This window comes from Neopelma chrysocephalum, unplaced genomic scaffold (assembly GCF_003984885.1).
Source record: "Neopelma chrysocephalum unplaced genomic scaffold, ASM398488v2 Primary Assembly neopelma1_142, whole genome shotgun sequence".
NCBI classification, from domain to species: Eukaryota; Metazoa; Chordata; class Aves; order Passeriformes; family Pipridae; genus Neopelma; species Neopelma chrysocephalum.
Window position 1 is genome coordinate 2,078,909 of NW_020897804.1, and position 20,016 is coordinate 2,098,924.

At 38.1% G+C, this 20,016-nt stretch overlaps 1 protein-coding gene across 6 annotated transcripts in view; it reads right to left on the reverse strand.

The window, feature by feature from the left end:
- MAEA (macrophage erythroblast attacher) overlaps positions 1-20,016 on the reverse strand; it is a 50,890-nt gene that overhangs the window by 8,102 nt on the left and 22,772 nt on the right. For 5 of the 6 annotated variants that reach the window (XM_027699869.1, XM_027699870.1, XM_027699866.1 and 2 more), the window contains 3 exons: positions 6,817-6,939; positions 5,850-5,963; positions 3,762-3,838 (listed from right to left, as the gene is read on the reverse strand). In XM_027699869.1, coding sequence (XP_027555670.1) covers positions 3,762-3,838; positions 5,850-5,963; positions 6,817-6,939 — 314 coding nt within the window. The remainder of the gene's footprint in view (positions 1-3,761; positions 3,839-5,849; positions 5,964-6,816; positions 6,940-20,016) is intronic. The other variant, XM_027699867.1, reaches the window with a different exon arrangement.

The window sequence follows — 20,016 nt, forward strand, 5'->3', positions numbered from 1 at the left end:
CTACATTTTCCTAAAAGTTATTTTTTTAAATCCTGACAGCAGACCATCACCGAAGCCACTAACTAAATTCTTGTGATGGACCAAAGTAATAGGCAGAAAATTTTGTTTTTCAAATCCCAGAACAATTCTGTAAACTGTGGGGACAAAGTCCATTGTTTGTCCCTCCAGCCCACACAGGTACAGCTGACATATTGTACTTGGCAAATATTTACTAAGACTTGAAGACTTGCAGTTCAGTAAGGGTACATTAAATTGTTACAAAAGAATATACATATGCAATGTACAGCTTATATATCTACATATGCCTGAATATAAAAATGAACATACTTATGGGGCAGCAGCAATAACTAACACCAACATACGGTGTTATCAAGAAAGGACCTGTTCTTTCTACTCAGTTTTTTGACCAATGCCTGAATGCCTTTATCTCAGACCCTTATGACAACTAGTGAAATTTATACTCAAAGTACTCAATAGTTTTATTATTACTTTCATATGCCTGTTCAACCCCACCCCACCATAAAAATAAAGGAACAAACTGTGGTCTCTCATCCTTGTGGGAGAGAAGTTGACTGAAGTGATAGACTGTAGCTACTTTCTTTTCAGCTATTCTTATTTACTCCTTTTATCCTCAATATTCCCAGAACAAGAAGTGCACACAGTGTTTTGTTAAGCATTCAGCTGAGAACTTTGTGTATCTCTGGCATCCCATAAGAGCAAAGTAGCAGAATGCTGTCAGATTTCCCAGAATGAATTTAGTGAGAGCTCCAAAAGTGTGAAATTGGTGTCATCATTCATTCATTGTTACTGTAATAGGTATGAGCTTCACAAAAAAACCCCAAACCTGAAGAGACTGTGGGAGTTAAAGGCTAATGATAGTCAAGGAACTTTGTGGTGTACTTAAGCTTAAGAGATTTACTCTTTCTGTTCAAGGAAGTTTTTGTGCATTCTTGAAACTTGCACTTTCAAGGCTACTCTGATAAGGTACCCTTATCAGAGGAAGGTCTATTTGTACTCGTATTCTAAAAAGCTACACAAATTCAAGCACTTATCAAATAAGATGTATAATTTTAAAGTTCACATCAATTTTAACCTAAAAGCAATGTGCCACTTTAGAGGTTCTCAGCAGGCAGCAAGCAAAGCTTTCAAACTTATTTAAACACCAGCTGCGTTTCAACAAAATGTCAGTTCCCCAAGTTCCACTCATACAGGAAACTCCTTGGTAAACAGCCTCTTTCTTCGCTTTCTAATGGATGCCTGACCTATTTATTGCACCATGGACACAATGCTGAAAGAATCCTGCTGCAGGCACTTAACAGAAGCAAGCTAATAAAAGCACAAGTTGCAAGGGTTTGCTAACAGCAACGAGATTTATGCTGCACCTTCCCCAAATATATTCCCTTATTCATTACTTATTTACTTTGAAACAAGGTAGAATGCAATGGTAAAACCTTACATTTTTTAGCCACGTTATTGAAGGAAAGCATTGAGATGCTTAATTCTGAATGTATAAAATTATCTAAACTCATTCTGTTAAAAAGGAGTGAATTAAGATATAGAAAGAGGAGCTCCTTTTTATTTTACAATTGGTTATGAAATCAAAGCAGCATTGCCATGATTGGCAAGTTGTAACTGCTGAGTATAAAATGCATGTCAATCTGGAATTTCAGCAGGTATATGGAATACACATTCACCCCTAACAAGAGGCAATAATGGATGCCTGTTTGCCATGTGAACAGGAGCTCTAAGTTTTAAACCTCAGAGGCTATGGCAGTACAAGTTATTCCACACCAAGTGTGTCGTGTCCTCTTGAGGGCTGATGACTTTCAGATTTTACCAGTTCTGATGTGGAAAAGGGATCAGAGGGAAACAAATATCCAGTAACAATAAAATACAGAATGACCTTATCTGCTTTGTCCCAGTTCTCAGCCTATTTCCTTCTTTCAGCTCTGTACCTGCCCTCTGGTTTCCAAGCTACATAAGGAAGCTGTAGCTCAAAGAAAATAGTTTTTAGAGCATGGACTACTCTTTGTTAAGATGCATGACTGCACATTTGGCAAAGAAACAAACTTAGAGAATAAAGCTAAAGGCACAGTATTCATTTGGTATAATGAGCACCAGGGGCTTCAGAAGACAGATAATACAGTTGAGTCTCTTTCATCCTTTTCAGAAGTACCTGACAATTCCTCAGGACTTAAGAATTCTATCAAAGGGTAAGCGCACATATCTAAATGCTAGCATGCAGGTTTTGTTTATTTTGTCTTTAATTATTAACATTAAAATTAGCTGGAGTTTATCAGATTGCACATTTGCATTGGTTGGGACCAAAGCCATGACAATTTAGGTGCAAGGGGGGCAAAGTAGGAATGATGAGTTAGCTCAAAGCAAGCAATACATTTTAATGGAATTAGAAATAAAACCTGAAAAGAACCCTAAAACTCTGCCCTGCAGGAGAGCTTCTGCATCTCAGACTTAGGAATATGCTAGAATACTTTCAGTCTGTGCATACATTATGATACTTAGTTTTCTGTAACTCTGTTCTCCTCTGACCAAAAAGCAGCTTTGCCACAAATACAAGCTTCCTGCTGGTTTCAATTTCTGGAGTGCCTGGTATGGGTTAAAAGGCAGCAAGACTTGTAACTTTCTTAACATAAAACTCGTCAGAAGAGTGTTATCATCGGAATGTATCAGCAAAGCTTCAAGGCAGGCCATAAACTTGTCATCATTCCTTAGGCTTAAATATTCTTACAAAACAGAACCTGCTGTGAGTTCTCTCCCCCTTGTCCATGTGCAAGTTCCAGTAGCTCTGCCACCTGCGCTGTACTTTGTGGTGCTGGCAAGATCACTGCTTATCGAATTATCAACACATTCCATTGTCCCAGTATCAAAATTCCACTTATTTCAGCAGAACTGGCTTCCAGTGTTACCCTGGAACATTATTCCAACACTTTAAGGCAGGACCACTAACTCAGAGGCATAAATTGCTTCATGTGCTGGTGTCATAAAAGCTGTTGTGGTTGAAGTCAGGCAGTGCTGAGGTCTGACTCCAGTTCTGTTACTGATTCACACCACACTGAGCAGCGTTGCTTTCTCACTGTAGTTCCCACTGAACTGGTTCAGAAGAGGTGAAAATAAATATTGAGTTGGTTTCTTCATTTGGGGCCAGAGGAAGGGGGTGGGGAAAGCCCAGCATAGCTCATCGTTCACCCGTGACAATACAGAACTATAAATTGGGCATCAATACAAAGGGTGAACCTGGCCCACAGCACAACTTGCAGAACAAAAAGTTTAATGAAGATAGAAGAGAATGCAGACAAAATTGAAATGGTAAAGCTTTTGATGGAGGTTCATTAACCTTTTAGTATTTTTTGTGAACAAAACTGCAATGAATTCCCATGAGAAGCTAGATGTACCTCTTAAAAATTAGTTAAGGGTAAATATATACATTACACTGTATGCCACCAGAAAATCCATTTGCTTTTTAAAACAGATTAATTTTCTAAACTTGATTTTGAAGAATAAGATGCACAGTTTCAGTGACAACATTAACTCTTTAAAAAGGTGCATCTGTAGAATGACATTTTGCCCTTAAAAAAAAAAATTCAATCCCAGCTTAAATCTGAAGACTGATGTCAATACCAGGAAGATCCTTTACAGGCTTTACAGGGCTGCTGGGTGTTACAACAGTAGTCCCATGTTTCTAATGAAGCATAATACCATCTTGTTAAGAAAACTGTTTGGAAAACATCCTAATTTCATACCTCACAGCATCCAGTCTCTTGTTCTGTCGAATGAGTTCAATGAACTCCTGAATCCTTAGGCTGAACTCCAGACAGCTCTGAGATTAAAGACAAGACAGGGTCTTAGATGGTGCCAAAGCTGCACCACATGGTATGTTAAGTACTACATGTGCACAACAAAAAAAGAAAGTGTTAATAACATGCAGCCTTGTTTGCTTGCTTTTAGGCATTCATGCAAAAAAGTTGAAATGCTGACTCTACAGAGGAGATCAGCACAGAATTCCCTAAAAGCAAACAAAATCCTCCTCCTCTTGTATCCTTTAAAACTTTGGCATTGAGCAGGGATGAACTTTTTCCTAGTGACTGAAAGCATTGTTACCTGAGACGCAAGTGAGAGTAACAGGGTGGTTTCTTTGTACTTCATTACAATTTAAAGTAGTAGATTCAACAGCAGTTTGGGGCTTTGTGATAATTTAGACAGGAGAGGTCTACCCAGAAGACTTCAAGGAAGAAAAAAGTCTCTGAATGCTTTTGAAAGACGCCAATATTAACAAAAACCAGCACAGAGTTTAAGTTGCTGCAATGCCCTCCCTCCCTCCCTTTCTTCTAAAGCTTCTATCCCACTCTTCTTGACAAACATCTAAAAGCCATGCTGGAAACAAGTCTCAAACAAGAAAACCAAGTGGCATTTACCTGTTTTGGGAAAAAGGTAAAATATGAAGCCTAATGAAGTTGACAGTGTCCCTTTAAATCAAATTCCATCACCAGTTCACAAAATCTATAAAAAAAACTTTGAATATGTGGAATTAAAAAGAAAAAGATTCTCCCCCCCCAAAAAAACCAAGTCACTATGCTTCTTTATAGGGACACAGTCAACTCTTTTATTACCTTAAGAAAACAATGAAAATCTGAAGTCCTCTGAATCCTGTAAAGAACTCTATTCCCTGAGTTACCCTGCTCCATTTGTCAAATGGTTTTTCTTCCCCCATGCTTCTAATGAATAATTGCCTTTTGTTTATTGTCCATCAGCACAGTAATATCAAAATTCCTCAGTGACTTCAGTAGGAATTTGAGCAACTCCAAATTTCTATCAGTTAGCTGCCTAGGATGACTAATGCACACATTGCAACAATTGCTTATTTAAGATTTAAAATGTAAGCCATTTGAATGTAAAAATGATGCATTCTGTCATATGTTAAAATTTACCTGTTTAAGGAACAGAAAATAAATTATTTTCAAACAATGCATTTTTCTGTACTCAAGCCCAGATTCAGCAGAAAATAAAAAATTCTTCTGGACTTCGAGAATTTTCAATAGGACTATTTTAATAAAATACCTTGTTTATCCAACTCTACACAAACTGCTTATTTAGAATTTTACATAAGTTTGTTTCTACCAAAATACTGATCAAGCTTTTTAACTGTTAATGATACTCCATCCCAGGGCTTCCTGTTTTGTTAAAACATTTCAGCAGCAAAACCCAGGTCCCAAACAAATGAATTTTCAAGGAAGGGGCAAGCCAGTGGCCGGATGGGTTCTGCAGACAAGTGTAACTAGAAGAGGAGAGTCCTAGACAATCAGATGATGCACATTCCAACTTTTTATACCTTTAAACAATCCCACAGCAGCTCTTCAGACGATCTCAGATGGCTCACATCTGTAAAGATTACACGACTGCTCTGCCAGGCCACCAAGCAGTTTAAATTTTAGATAAGGATTGCTTCAAGGTGGTGGCTGGGATTTCAGAACATTAACACTGATGAGTAGCTAAGCAACTAGAAGCAGAAGAAATGTTTATTTGTGTTTCAAAAAGAAGCACAGTGATTTCTCTCTTCCAAATCTGCCTCACAGCCTTAGTTTTGGTTTTTGTTTGATTAAAACAGGAAAAAAAAAAAAAAAGGAAGAAACAGCATAGGGCTTGCAGAAATAGATTTTGTTGTAGTTATTTTTCAAAAAAGGGGATGGGGAAGATTTTTCCTTATTAATTCTTTGTTGAAGATTGGTGATGAAAAAGGAGGACTTTCAGATTATATTCCTTATATCACTTAACATTTTAAGATTACGCAAGGGGGGGGATTTTTTAGCAGTATAGTTATGCAGTTTACATACCAATTCTGGTTTTCCTTTAATGGTTTCCATAACAAGATCATCATTTTCTTTAGAGTAATCACTGGCTGATTTACTTTTGCGTCCCATCTTCGGTTCGTTCTCATTTTGGCGCCCCTGAGTGACAGAGAACGTCACTCTTTGCTCATTGTCAAGTGCACTCAAACATTTTTGGTTAAAGAAAGCGCTTAGTTTAACAAAATAAGCCACAAACATCTTTGAGGGAGGCAGGGATTTTGGTTAATATCAGTTAAAAACAGATTTCTGCAAGCCCTATAAAAGACTACAGCATGTTTTGAAGTGCATAATTTAAGAGACAAGGAAATTTAAACCAACTGCATAGCAACAAGTACACAGCATGTGCAGCTCATGGTACTCAATGGCTTGAGGAAGGCTTACTATGTTAACTACTTGATTAGATTTCAGCTTTTTTTTTTTAAAAAACCCATATTTCACTAGTATCTTCTCCCAGTGAGTTAGTTCTTAACTCAACTTTTGTTTTCTTATATACAACACTCAAAAAATACTACGACAAAAATGCATATGAAATTTATCCCTTTAATATCATTCTTAAGATACCTTCACATATAAACCGAATTACAGTCTCAGCAGGATGCAAAGAGTTGTAAATTAAGTTTACATGCATCAAGACACTTTATACCTCGACATTTAGATGGTTTGTAAATTACACTAAGACCAACTGAGTACTATTATTTTATTTGAGCACAATTTGTCGAGACAACACTTGTATCTGTAAGATAACCTATCACTCAGTTCCAGGTTTGACACTTGTGTGAGCTGGTTTAGCTCCAGCTACCCACGCCTTTTAAGAAGATTTTTATACTTACTGTCCTTACTTGTATACAAGACCTCATTCAAGACCTGTAATTTAAAATATACTGACCACATCCAACATCCAAGTAGTTCAGAAAACAGTTTAGCAAAACATGAACATGTTACATTTTCATACCTTCATTTTTCTGAGTCTGGATTTGTTGTCATGACACCAAGCCAAGCAAGTCATGGTCTCTTGTCTTTCCAAGGACTCCTCCACTTCTTTAGCAGTCAAAAACATCTCAATATTTACCAAGTCCTTGAAAAAAACAGAGGAAAGGAGGTCTCGTTAAATTGTACTCATACTTTACACAGCAATTCTTCAACTGAGCTGGAATACAGAGATACAAAAGACTCTGTTCTTAAGACTTCTGGTTTTTAGAACAGTACTTTACAAAAAGACATCACAGGATATTTTCAAGACTGTTTCCACACACTGAGATATTCTGACAGTGACAACAGTTCTCTGAGCCCAGTTATATAACAGAACTTAAACAAAAAAATAAAGAAAAATATTAAAGATTACACCTAGAGTTTTAGCACATAAAGCAGCCAGAACCCACAATCACTGCAGTGCAGTGCACAGTTACAGGAGCACTTGGTTTCCTCAAACCTTGTCCTACTACATCAACTGGACCATGACAACGTTATAACATTTGCTAAAGTGAGCAAGAACAACATAAAAGAGGAGAATCTAAACTTTACCTGGCCATCTGTAACTACTGAGTTTTAAGCAAAGTACTACCATGGTCTGAGGTCCCCAACACACTTTCTCTCACTTGCTTAATACTGTAACCTCCAGACCTCTAACTGCTTACAGCAGCTTTGTCTACAACACCAGGACACTGAGGTGATAAAATAAAGTCACTATATTAAAAAAACAGGTAACAGGTGGGCCACAAGATTCCTTAAGTGCTTAATCCAAGCAGATGTTTTTGAGAAAAAACAGCAATCTAGGATCAAACCTGCCCAAAGCAGACCTGCAATCTGCCTGAGCTACTTTGTAATTGCCAGCAGCTCTACGTGTTCACACCAATCAAGGCAAACTATACAGTTTAAGATCTAGCAGGGTATACCAAAGATATTTTTTTTCTCATACACTTCTGCTGAAAAAAATACTTAGGTAGGTGTTCCCAAAAGATACAGAGTGGATCCATTCTGAATTGGCACTACCAGAAGTGCATAAACATGTCATGCTGTGACAGCTCATTCTTTGCTGAAGAAAATACACTGTGGGAAACCATAATTCAACACAAACAGACATCTACTACAAAGTATTTGATTAATATGCTCTCTAATTTTGAGCAATTTTTTTTAATGCAGACTTCACAGGAAAATGCTGAAGATTATACAACCAAAATGCTGAATATCACAAATATTGCAGTAGCCCTGGTGAACAAAACCACTCTCAGAAATACGAGGCATTTTCAGCTGTCAGAACAGCTGAATATTCTCAGAAGTTCTACCTTCCATGAGACAAAACTGAAAACAAGAAGTAGCATCAGCCATATCACATTCAAATCTTGCATTTCATTAGCCAGTTTTTCCTTATAAATACAGGAAGTCTAATACTATTGGAAGGGTGGACCAGGCCCTGTTAGGGTTATCAGAAAGGTTATTTACAGAAACACAAACAAACCACAAGGTTTTCTAAAGTGCAGCACAAGTTGAGCTTTTAATAAGTCTCTCATGACTTGAATTTTAAAACCAAAATATTAACATGCAACTATATTTTACAGATTGTATGACCATAGCAACAAAACCATTTACCATTGAAAGAATAAAGGGCCTCATGCAGCTCTAGTGGTACCAAATCCAGGTAAGTCAGACTGAGGCCAGAGCTCAGGTAGTTAAAAGTTTACAGAACAAAATTAAAATTGGACTTTCACTGACTCCTCCCATCCCTTTAGAGATTAAAAAAATTAATCTATTTTATCCATATGTTGGCAAATGGACTGAAAGAATGCCAACCTATTCCATAAAAGTTTCTTCTTTAAATTTTCCTACAAGACCATGAGAGTAAACTTTTTGGTAGTCTGAAGTTTTTCTGAGGATATGCTCAAGTGGAAAAAAGAAGTGCATTACTCCCCTGTGCATGGTAAGGTGGCCACATAACAATCTCTTGCCCATTAACTCATCTGTGTGACATATAATGCAACCATATTCATTATCTTGCTTGCATATTTTTTCATACAGCTGCTGCATGGAAAGAGAATCCAATTTAAGTTAAAAACAATAAGACAACCATATATCTCCTCAAGCTTATTTGAGCCATGTGTCCTCTTAACGAACAGCATTTGCTTTTACACCAAATTAAAACAAAAGCATTTTATTCTACATTAAAAGAAAGACTGGATCTGCTAAGCAGAAACAAATCACTGGTTTAATCTCATTTGTTAGCTTTTTATAGTTTAAGCTTCATTACAAAAAAAGGTAATATTTCTTTAAAGAAGCATAAGGCAGCATTTTTTTAAAGACCACGAGCTCGTAAGAGAATCCCAGCTATCTGCATTTATCAATCAGGTGTTAGTAGAGCAGCCCTCAACTAAGAGCAAAAAGATTGCAGTTGCTGCTGAGGCAGACAAAACTCTTAGATAAAAAGAGAATTCCTACATTCCTTTTGAAAATTTAAGATGAAAAAAGGTTCTATTTAACAGAAATGCTAATTAGATTCGCGGTTGGCAAAAGAAGTCAGAGCTTGGCAGCCGTCTCTATTAAATAGACAGTATGTATCCAGAAAACAGAGGAGAACATTTTTAATTAAAAGAGTTTCTTTCACAACTAACAATTACATTTGAATTGCACCAATAAAGAGGATTTTCTTCTCTGTTGACTGGATAGAAAGTTAAGGAACAATATAAAAAAAGGCATTAAGAAATCCTTTTGCAGAGACAGAAATAGCTTTTGCATTCGATTAGAAGTAGTTAGAAGTCTTAATCATGTAGACTGATAGAACAAAAATACTAAGACACAGTTAGGCAACAAACCTTTAAAAAACCCACCTGTGTTCATGTCACACAAGTTTTATTTAATCTAATCATATTTTCCTTTTTTTTTTTGGTAGTGCCTACTCTTGGTGCTTCTTCCTTAGTAGGACTAAGGAAACAGAAGAAAGGAGTATCAGAGGATTAATCAAAACCAGCCCAGCTCTTCTACACAGGCCAGCCTGGAGTACTTGTTGTGTACCTCATCTTGGAAGGATGGGAACCAGGTAAGAGCATTAGCAGCTGTAACAGCCATCTCAAGTTCCAGTCAGAAAAATCCCCATTAGCCTCAATCCTGAATAGTTTTCTGAAAGTATTCTGCAATTCAGAGTTGTACAGGCTGCAGACCATACAGAAACATTGTCCTTCCCAGCTCCCAAAACATGATTAAGATTCATTATGCTGCTACAAAAAGCCTCTCTTATATAATTAATTTACATATAAAATTGAGTGAATGTAAATACACAATTTTAGGGAAATGTTGCCACTGATTTTGCAGGTGCAGAAAAAGCTGAAGCAAGAAATCTGTTGCCACACACTCCCCCTCCAAATGACACAGCATTCAGCACCATGGCAAACGTTTTCTGACTGGTACATAAACTAAAAAGCAGTTCTAAACTCTTTAATTACCCTCCTTAACAGCACTAGCCTTCATTTCACACTTTCAGCTTTCATGCTGTAACTGTGGTTGCAATGCTTTACTGCCAGTACTGCAGGAGAACCCTGCCCTGCACAGATATTATTTCAGTGTTGTTATCAAACCAGAGCTTTTAGCACAGACTATCCAGCCTCCTCTGCATTGCCACAACTTTGCCTAAATCACCTTGCCTTAACTTGCTTACAAATACACAATATCTGATGTTGGGCAGGAAGACTGATCAATATGAAACTTTCATTCAGTGAAGCTTCTACAGTTGTACTGAGGAGGAGAACTCTCTCCATTGAGTATTACTGACAATTACCCAAACACTCAAGAGGGGGAACACAGTACACGCCAGGAAGTATCACCTGGATTTTATCATTTCTGCCTAAAAAACCACTATTGGACTAAACTGAACTAACATTACCTTCTATACAACAGTCACTAACCAGGTATCAAGAAGGGTAACCATTTCAACACTGGATGAACTTGATCATAAAAAAACTATTTAATTTCATTGCAATGGTGAAAACTACAGAGAAAGACATTTATTATTAGAGAAAACTGCACATGAAGGCTGAAGACACTTTAGTGAAAACAGAGATAGTTATTTAAACAAGAATACAGCTATCCATCACCCTGTGCTCTGCCTGATTTACATATATATAGCTTTTAAAATATCACCACTTCTTTTTAAGCTGCAAGTGCCTCCAGGGAGGGAGGTTACCAACCCTATGATTCTGCACAGAACTCCAATTATTTAGGTATAAAACACTATGAAGAATGAGGATTCCTCTACGAGGATGATTACCAGATATATACTCCAGGCCAACACACAAACTATCCCTGTATGGCATCTCCATTTTCTCAGATGGGTTCTTAGTAAGAACATCCCCAGCACGTTTATGCACATCCACGTCCCCTCCCCTGAACAGCTTTTGGACTCTCTGGTCAGTGTGAGCAGGAGTTGACAGGGGCAGAATTCCCAGGGGATCTCACTCCAGGTTGCCAGGTTGCCCTCCTTAGCAGCATCTTGTTTTCAGGAGACTCCAATACCTGCCCCCACTGGAGGGAAAGGCTGCAGTAGACATGAACACTGGTTTCAAACACCAAAACTAAGAGAACAACAAAAATGGGCCCAGAACTTCATGAATTCACATGGTTGTGCTACAGAAAAGAAGAAAAAGTGATTCACCAAAATACAGTGAAGGTTATGAAGAATAATAGCTGCAAAATAAAGAGAAGGTACATGTAAAGGCAGCAGGGTAATTTGGTTTAACTGGCTTCAAATGAATTTAAAATTACACAGCTACGTCTGTTACAAAGTTGTGAACCAAATGAGAACTGGCAACCATATATCAAAATGGACATTTAAACTGAATTTAAAGCAAAGGTTGTAACTTTAAGGCTGTGCACAATTCAGACAATTCAGTAGAGAATTAGAAAAAAACAGGTCTAGATGTGGGGCTCTAAATTCATCAAGAAAACTGCTCAGAGTTTTCAGCACCAGATACAACAAAAATAGCAACATTAGATCATATGTCAAAAATTGCTTGAAATTTCTGTAGTGTTCATGTGAGGGTTTTAATTTATGTAACATTTTAAAATTTGGAGCAGTCAGGTCAAGTCATTCCTCTCCATCAGTCTCCACTCTGCATATGAGCTGAAGTACTTTTATTTTATGAGATCTCCAGCCACAAGTCTGGAGAGCTGTCAGAAGCAATGTGTGATAAAATCCCTTATAATTCATATGAACATCTATGTATTAATATAAACCCCAGAATATTTCACATATGAAATGTGAATCTTTAGCAGGGCTCAAAACCAAACAGAAGTGAGTACTAAAACACACAAGACTTGATATTTTCAAATCTACCATAAGCTATCCTCAAAACAAGATTAATTCACCAAAAAAAAGAAAAGTTAGGCTTAAATAAGATAGAATAAAAGATCTGATTCAGTGAGAAAAGGTAGCATTTTATAGAAAAGAAATTTTCCTAGGTGGAAAAAAACAAGTCATAAAATAGGCTATTTGTTGTATAAAATAAGTGATTGGTAATATCATAAGATGCTGTTTATGTATTTTTTTAGAAAGTGTAAATTGTTTATTTTTAATTGCTTACTAACATCAATATGAAATTGAAAATAGGCCAGTATGCCCCCAGCTATCAGTGGCTCATTGCCAAGAGTGTGTACCAGTGACAGTTTTAATAAGATTGACTATCTATCTATACACATTACATGCATAAGAGCACTACCCTCATAAAAAAGGCTTTGCTGATGCACTTCAGCATTCAGCAGCACGGTAAACTACTTGTATATGAAATACAATAAACACTTAGACCACTGAAATAACTTCAAAAAAACCCCAAACCTGTGTTAATCTTTCAATGATTACACACACACTCTCCACTTCCAACACTACCTTCAGTATAATTTAGTTCTGTAGAAGTGAAATAGAAATGCAATAATGAACAGTTACAAACAAAAAGGTCAATTTAGTCCTCTCTATTAATATATGCATTTGTTAAAATTTCCTCTGTGATGAACACACAGCAAATCCAGGGATCATCTCGATGACACGATTATTGTTACACAACTGAGGGAGAAGGCAAACACAGGGAGCTGCAAAGTAAGACAACAGGGGAAGAAGAGGTCACTGCATTTCCACAGGGGGGGAAATAGTGAAAGAGGCATCAGTTGCAGGAGCAGGAAGGCTGAACACACCACAGTAACACTGCCTACCTGAAAACGTGCAGAAAGGAAAAGTGAGGTGCAGGTGAAAAGTGGGACAATGCAGGAGGTTTTGATGGCAGTAACATAAACTGAGACCACCATCCAATTCCTCTGCCTCTGTATATGGGCAGGAATAAAAGGCTGCTGGAATAACAGTTCCTTCCAAGTCAACACAGGGTATGTATAAACTGCATTGACATCGAAGAAAAACACAAATTATTAAGAAAATAATGGCATAGGTGGTGATAATACAGCAACACCACAATTACTGAAGACCAGCTGAAGTGGGGCAGGAATTAACATTAAGAGACCTCCTTACTCTCTGCTCATAAAATAATGTTGTCTGAAGTTCATTAAGCTACTATTAAGTGTTACAATGCTACACACATCAACAGGATTAGAGAGAAAATAAACAGAGTAATTGAGAGAATGTCCTACTCAAAGCCAGCTGCAGAGCTAGTTATTGGGAAAAAAGCAAAGACAGACAGCCAAACCACAAATTCATCAACAGAAGAGCCAGAAGAGTTTTTGTCTACAAAGTAAACACAGAACCCTATGGTGTACACAGCCAAGCTTTCACATGAGAGCATCTTCCATGACCTCAGGATAGCAGAGACCTTTTAGTTCTACCTGCTTATTCTTGAAGGATCCCAGTGACTTACACTGACTTTGTCTGTCAGAAGAGCATTGTCTTTACAGAACATTCGAGGATACTGGTACTTCTTTTGTTAATTAGTTCTAGTGATTAAATCATGTTCTAACCTCATGCCCAACTTCAAACTTCATTTTTCTGACTTCTTATTCTGTGTACTGTTTCTTCCCTAAATCTTTTTGCACTGGATTACAAAACTCCTTAGTATGGGGCTTCTGCTCCCATACCTGTCAAAAGCACTCATCCCTTACATTTTTCTAGTCATCTTCTCCCTCCAGTTTTTCCAACAGCTTTCCAAAGGTGTGGTCACCAAAACTATGGGTATTCTGGTATTGACTACTCCAGAGCCAAATAAAATGCAATGTTTCATCCTCCTCCTCTTGCTCATGCACATGAGCTGGTTGGTAGAGCCTGACAGTTGGAGCAAGCACCGAGGTGGGTTATTAGCAAGCTGTTTTCCCAATGCATCCCCTGCTCCTGCCTCAGCAATTTCTGTAGCTCAGCAAATGGCTGCACCTTCTCCAGCAGCACATTATACCCCGCTAAGTACAGTAATAAATGACTACGCTGGAATAGTGTGACAAAGCCTCTAGAGCTTAAGATGCATCATTGGGCAGAAAAAAAATGCCTCATTTTCTGTCACAGCCTCTTCTAGCACAGGAAAGGCACCCAATCCTTTGCCAGAGGAGCACAAGCCCTGCAGCTTTGGTCCACACAGGATCAGTCTGTCTCAGCAGCTACACACATTCTCTGACAAAACAGTAACCCTGCCATCATCCAATGTAGTGGTAAGAGAAAGTGTTAAATGTGAAGTAATATTCACACTTCGAAGGAATGTCTGGCAGGAAGAAGACACAGTAAGAAGAGGCATAACTGAAACCAAACCTCTTCTATACCTGGGCAATCTCCAGATGATAAAAGGATTCTCTGTTCAGATAAAATTTCAATTCAAGAATTTTCCTTGCATCACCAGCCTTCCAGACTAAGTATTTTGTAATAAATTAGCTCAGTTATGATACACTACAGGTAACCCACTTTGCCTAAAAGGACTGAAAAAATATGATGTTCAACATCACAGCACACTTCAAGTTGTCGGCTTTTGAAGTGTCAAATGATTTGTAATGAGAAAGTTTGTTATTCTGCTTCGATCTTGACTATTTCACATTTACATAAATTCTAATTCCTCAAGATGCTTGAGACAAACTGCAGATGTAAGGCTGTGCAGGAATTACAGCACTTTGAAATTCAGATGAACACACCCAGACATTCATTATACCAATCTAGTCAGAGTTGCCATGCCTACGCTAGGAACAGCCAAAACACATCTAAAGGAGTTTCCCATTTCCCTTCTACAGCCTGGTACTGTGAGGTAGCTCCAAGCAGCACAAGTTAACATCCTGGCACCTTTATATCATTCACACCCATCCAGGAGCTCCTTCATATGTAGTTTTCCTTTAACATCTCTAGTGTGGGAACAGCAAGTCACAGGAGAGGGACACAAACAGCTCCTGACAAAAGACACCTTTTGCCATTCATCCTGTATTTGGAAAGTCAGCGTGGCTACGTTCTGCATGACAGTGGAGCAAAGAATATATTCAAGCATTATGCTGAATATATTTAAAATTGAATTGTTATAAATATAAACTTGTTTTGATGAATTACTTCAACACATTTGTGTGCTTGCTACAAGCCATTCTTGGACTATGTGTCTTAACAGGGTAGATTTCTAAGGGTACACTGGTATGATTGTTAAGAGAGGTGTTTCTTCGACTTAACTTTTTGAGTTAAGACATAATACTGCTCCTGTTTCTGATGCTCAAATGTGCAGGTCATTTTCCATCTCCCACTTTTTGAGAGAGTCATCAAGTAGAAACAGTTATTCAGGGAATGGATTACTACAAAAATGGCAGTTTAGTAAGATCTTGCCCCATAACAGACAGAAATTCTTCAGCAATACTTTACTGAGGTCTCAGCTGAAGGGTCTGTATCACAGTGCTGAGAAATACTTTTACAAAGCAAGGAAAGAACATTTAACTTTGGGGCTGAAAAAAGGAACACTGATGTAGAACAGGACAAAGAGGAGATGAGGTACTTAGCTAAAAGCCATGAAGCTTGACTTTAGGAATTCATGTTTCTCTTATCCCACAGGACATCAGATAAGATTTCATGGCTTTCTATAACAAAATTAAGACAGTGTAGCACACCTGAATTTGCTGCAGGGATCTTTTTTAGTTAGGCTAATCCCTTCAAAACTGGTTCCAATTTACAAAAACAGAAGCTGCAGTAGAAGAGAGGAACTGGACCAAATTGGAGAGAGGGAAGAACAGAAGACAGTCAGCTTTTCCAGTGCCTACTATTCCTTTCATTTAAACTCAATTCATTTTCTTATAAAGGTATTTACTACTTTGAAAGATAATGAAATATTTTCAGAATGGCTTTGTAATATTTGCCCTGTTTTGATACTGTCCAGGGAATAGCCATCACCACAGATATGGAATTTCTGCTCCAGAAGGAAACCATTGGCAAAAACCGGACATCTGAACTCCCACTTCAAGAAAACTTATCTTTTTGGGACTGCTGGCAATTGGTTCAATATTCCTTGAAGTATAAAGAAGCCCTTCTAATACAGATCAATGTTTGCAAGGGTCAGATGCCCAGACAACACTTTTGAAGTCAATGGAATAGTCAAATTCCCCCAATTCTCAAAGCAAAAGGCACGCTGTGATATCAATGCAAAGGGCTAGTTTGGTATCTTTGAAGGATGAAGCACCTACTTAATTGCTGACCTAAGAACATTAATGTGCAGAACTTTGACTGATTTGCATAATCCCCAGTGCAAGGTCAAATTAACCAGTTTTAAGCTATTTTAAGAGAGTTATTTCAACTCAAGTGTTCAACTGCAACCTTACAGTTCCACTGCCCACCCTGCCCAGGGTGGCAGTTCTTCTGTCCCTCTCTGGTTTATAGATTTCTAAATCACTTGCTCCCTACTCCAACACACAAACTCAGTTTGAATTTATGTTATTCTTCACGGAAAAAAACATTGCCACTTGTACAGCTTTTGTACAGCACGAGCATTAAGGCAAGGAGATATATTCTTTTACCAAAATAAACTAAGCAAAGACAGAAAGAGGATTTACAGCATATAAGAGACTGGCAGCTTCAGAATCTGGGTTTGTTTTCAATCCTACAGGCAAAAACCACTACAGCTAAACATAATTAAGGAAAGAACATAAGGACACTTGACATGTTTTTTTCTTCCTGAAAGGGGCTAGAGAAAAACCATGAAATTTTAAAACCCACCATCTCTAGAAACAGCAAACAAAGCACTACATACTTAACCTAATTATAAAACTTATCTACAAACAGCAACCAATTTCCTACTGGAACACACTTCCAAAACTAGATTTGCATATCAATTAATGGCACAGAAATGAGGTAGCATTTAGTGCAGCAGAACATGGAACAGCAGAGGTGAAGTTAACAAACAACCTTGCCAGCTAGCTGAAAATATGAATCTGCAGATGAAAATATGCATTTTTATATTGGTGTGGCATTCCAAGGTCATAACAGAATCAAAATAAGATCATTATTAAGTGTAACAAGCTGATACTGATGAGCTTATTTGTATGCAATAACAAAAACTTAACATCTAGTTTGTACCTTCAATCCAAACTGTTTTGCACATCAATAGGGAGCCCGAAGACAACAAGAAAAAAGTCCACAATAGAATCCCCTTCACCCCATATTTACTTAGGAACAATCATGACATTTCTGTCCTTGACTCTCAGCTCTTATTTTAATATTACTCACATTTTGGTTTACTTTCCCAAGCAGCATTACTTTTCTTTAAAGACATAATACACACATTACATGTTTGGAATTTATTTCTTATATTGCCATAACATTATGCTGTATAAATGCTGCATGCTCCAAGTTATTCCTTACTTGAGCTACTTCGTAACTTTGATATTTAAACTTCCCTGCAATTTTTCACATCCAGAATTTCTTCCCCTTCTGTTTGCTTCCTGGTTTATAACCATTCTATTACAAGCTTTCATAGCCTATCATCCCTATGAAGGTAATTAATTTAGAAAATAGCATAAAATTTGTCACAGCCCATCAAAAACTATTAGAATTGGACACTATGGTGCACAGCCAGTCTTTGCCAATAATACACAGCAGACAGTTTACTCAAACATAGGGATGATTTAATAGTTTGCTTTTGGTCACTGAAGCAGAGTCTTTTCTGAACTGCTTCCACTTATGAGGCACCTCAGCAGTCTGCAGGTCTCTTCACATTCACAAGCCATGCAGGAAACTTAAAACCAGCAGGCTGAGACTTGCTCCCAAGACTGGTCTAGCAGCTCCTGAGAGATGTTTAGCCTGGGATCCCCGAGCCACAACTGAAATGGAAAGAGCCGCTTCCTTCAGCCTTTCCAAACAGTGCCAGAGGGCACTTTGGCCATTTGGCCTGAAACCACAGGAACAGAATCACAGAATGGATGAAGTTGGGACCTCTGGAAGTTGTGCAGTCCCCCTGCTCAAGGTGTGGGGGGGTCACCCACAACAGGTTACTGTTATCTGGGTTTGAGCATCACCAAGAACAGGGAGACTCCACACCCCATGTGTCTGCTACAGAGCCCAGAACTAGACAGAGCTCCTCAGGTGGGTCTAACCAGTGTTGAGTAGAGGGGCTGGATCACCCCCCTTCTGCTGCTGGTGATGCTCATCCCAAGGTAACTCAAACTGCTGCTGAGTTGTCTTTGCCACAGGAGTGCATTGCTGGGCGATGCTCAACTTGTCCACCAGCCTCACCTCTGGCTGCTGGACAAGCTGGGTCTACCCAGTGACAACGATATTGTCTTGAGATATTGAGACAAGACTGGTGGTGGGGACATTGATCAAAATTACAGGTGAGACCAGAGTAAATAAAGATTCCTTTGGATGAGAGAATACCATGGCATTTTGTAATCTCTACAGCAAAGTTACATTATTAAACATTAGAGAACATTTCAGTTCTCATATTCTTCAGCAAGAAAGGAACAAAAACAAACCCCAAATTCTGTATAATGACCAAATCCCAGTATCTGACGCTGTAAAAGCTGTTCATAAAGAGGATCACCACACAGTAAGAAAGACTGAGGGAAGCCTGATCCTCATTATGCCAAAACAAATTTTAATGATGACTAAAATGCATAATTTGAGCAAACTAGAAGAAATATGGCCTCAGTGCATTCAACGTGCAACTATGTTCTATGTTATTCCAGTTACTTCGATATTATGCAAATAAAAACTCTTAGGCTTGAAGCCATAAGGTAAATAATCTTATTTAAAACTATCTTTGTTTTAACATAAAATTTCCTGTTCAGCAAACAGAATGAAAAGCTTTAAAGCTTCACAAGTGCAACGCTTTGTACCACACGATCTTGTAGTGTATCATGACCGACTTCCATGCTCGTGTCTGAACCAAAGGTGAGTGTTACTTAATCAGGCGTAACAGAACTTGCTTTGAAAGTGAAAATATTTCCATAGTGCTTTTTCAGCAGACCTAGTAGGTACAGTAACATGATGATTCAGCAGAGATGAGCTCCTGCTCAAAACACAGGGAAACACTTACCAGAAGTGGAGGAGCTGCTGACCAGTCAGCTGCAGTTATCCCAGCATAACTGCCTTGGTCTTTTGACTCTCATGCATGGGCTGTATCTTTAGTGAGGCACAGCAGCCTCTTACAGTTGATTTCTTCAGGACTATTTTCTATTAATACTTTGTAACCTACTTCCCCTCTCACTTCTATTCAATCTCTACGTGCTGTTTCCTATTTGGCTTGTACTGAAATCGCTGCTGGTTGAACAGGATCAGACCAGTAAAGCAGCCAAGGAATAACAGAGACATGTGACAGATACACTCATGTTACAAGACAAAGAACAAGTGCATATGCTCTCATTTAACATCAGCAACAAAAATCTCTTTCCCCTCAACAGGCTTAGAGAGCTGTTCACTATGCCACCTAAGGAAGGTGAAGTATGGAAGTCACATAATACAACTCAATTCTCAGCATCTTTATAGACAGAGTTGCATCCCTTCTGGAATCAGGAATATCAAAAGAACTTAAGATTCAAAAATAGTTCAGGATCAAATAGCAAATGCTACCTAAAATTAGCAGAACTTGATTTCTTTAAATAAACAGCAAATTCTTAAAGAATGTGTTTCAGTGTCCCCATGGCTGTCAGAGGACCACAGTGTGGATTCACTGCTCTGCACCAAAGTTTACAAATTCCAAAGACTTCATAACCCACTGTGAGACCAAAGCAAAACCAACTA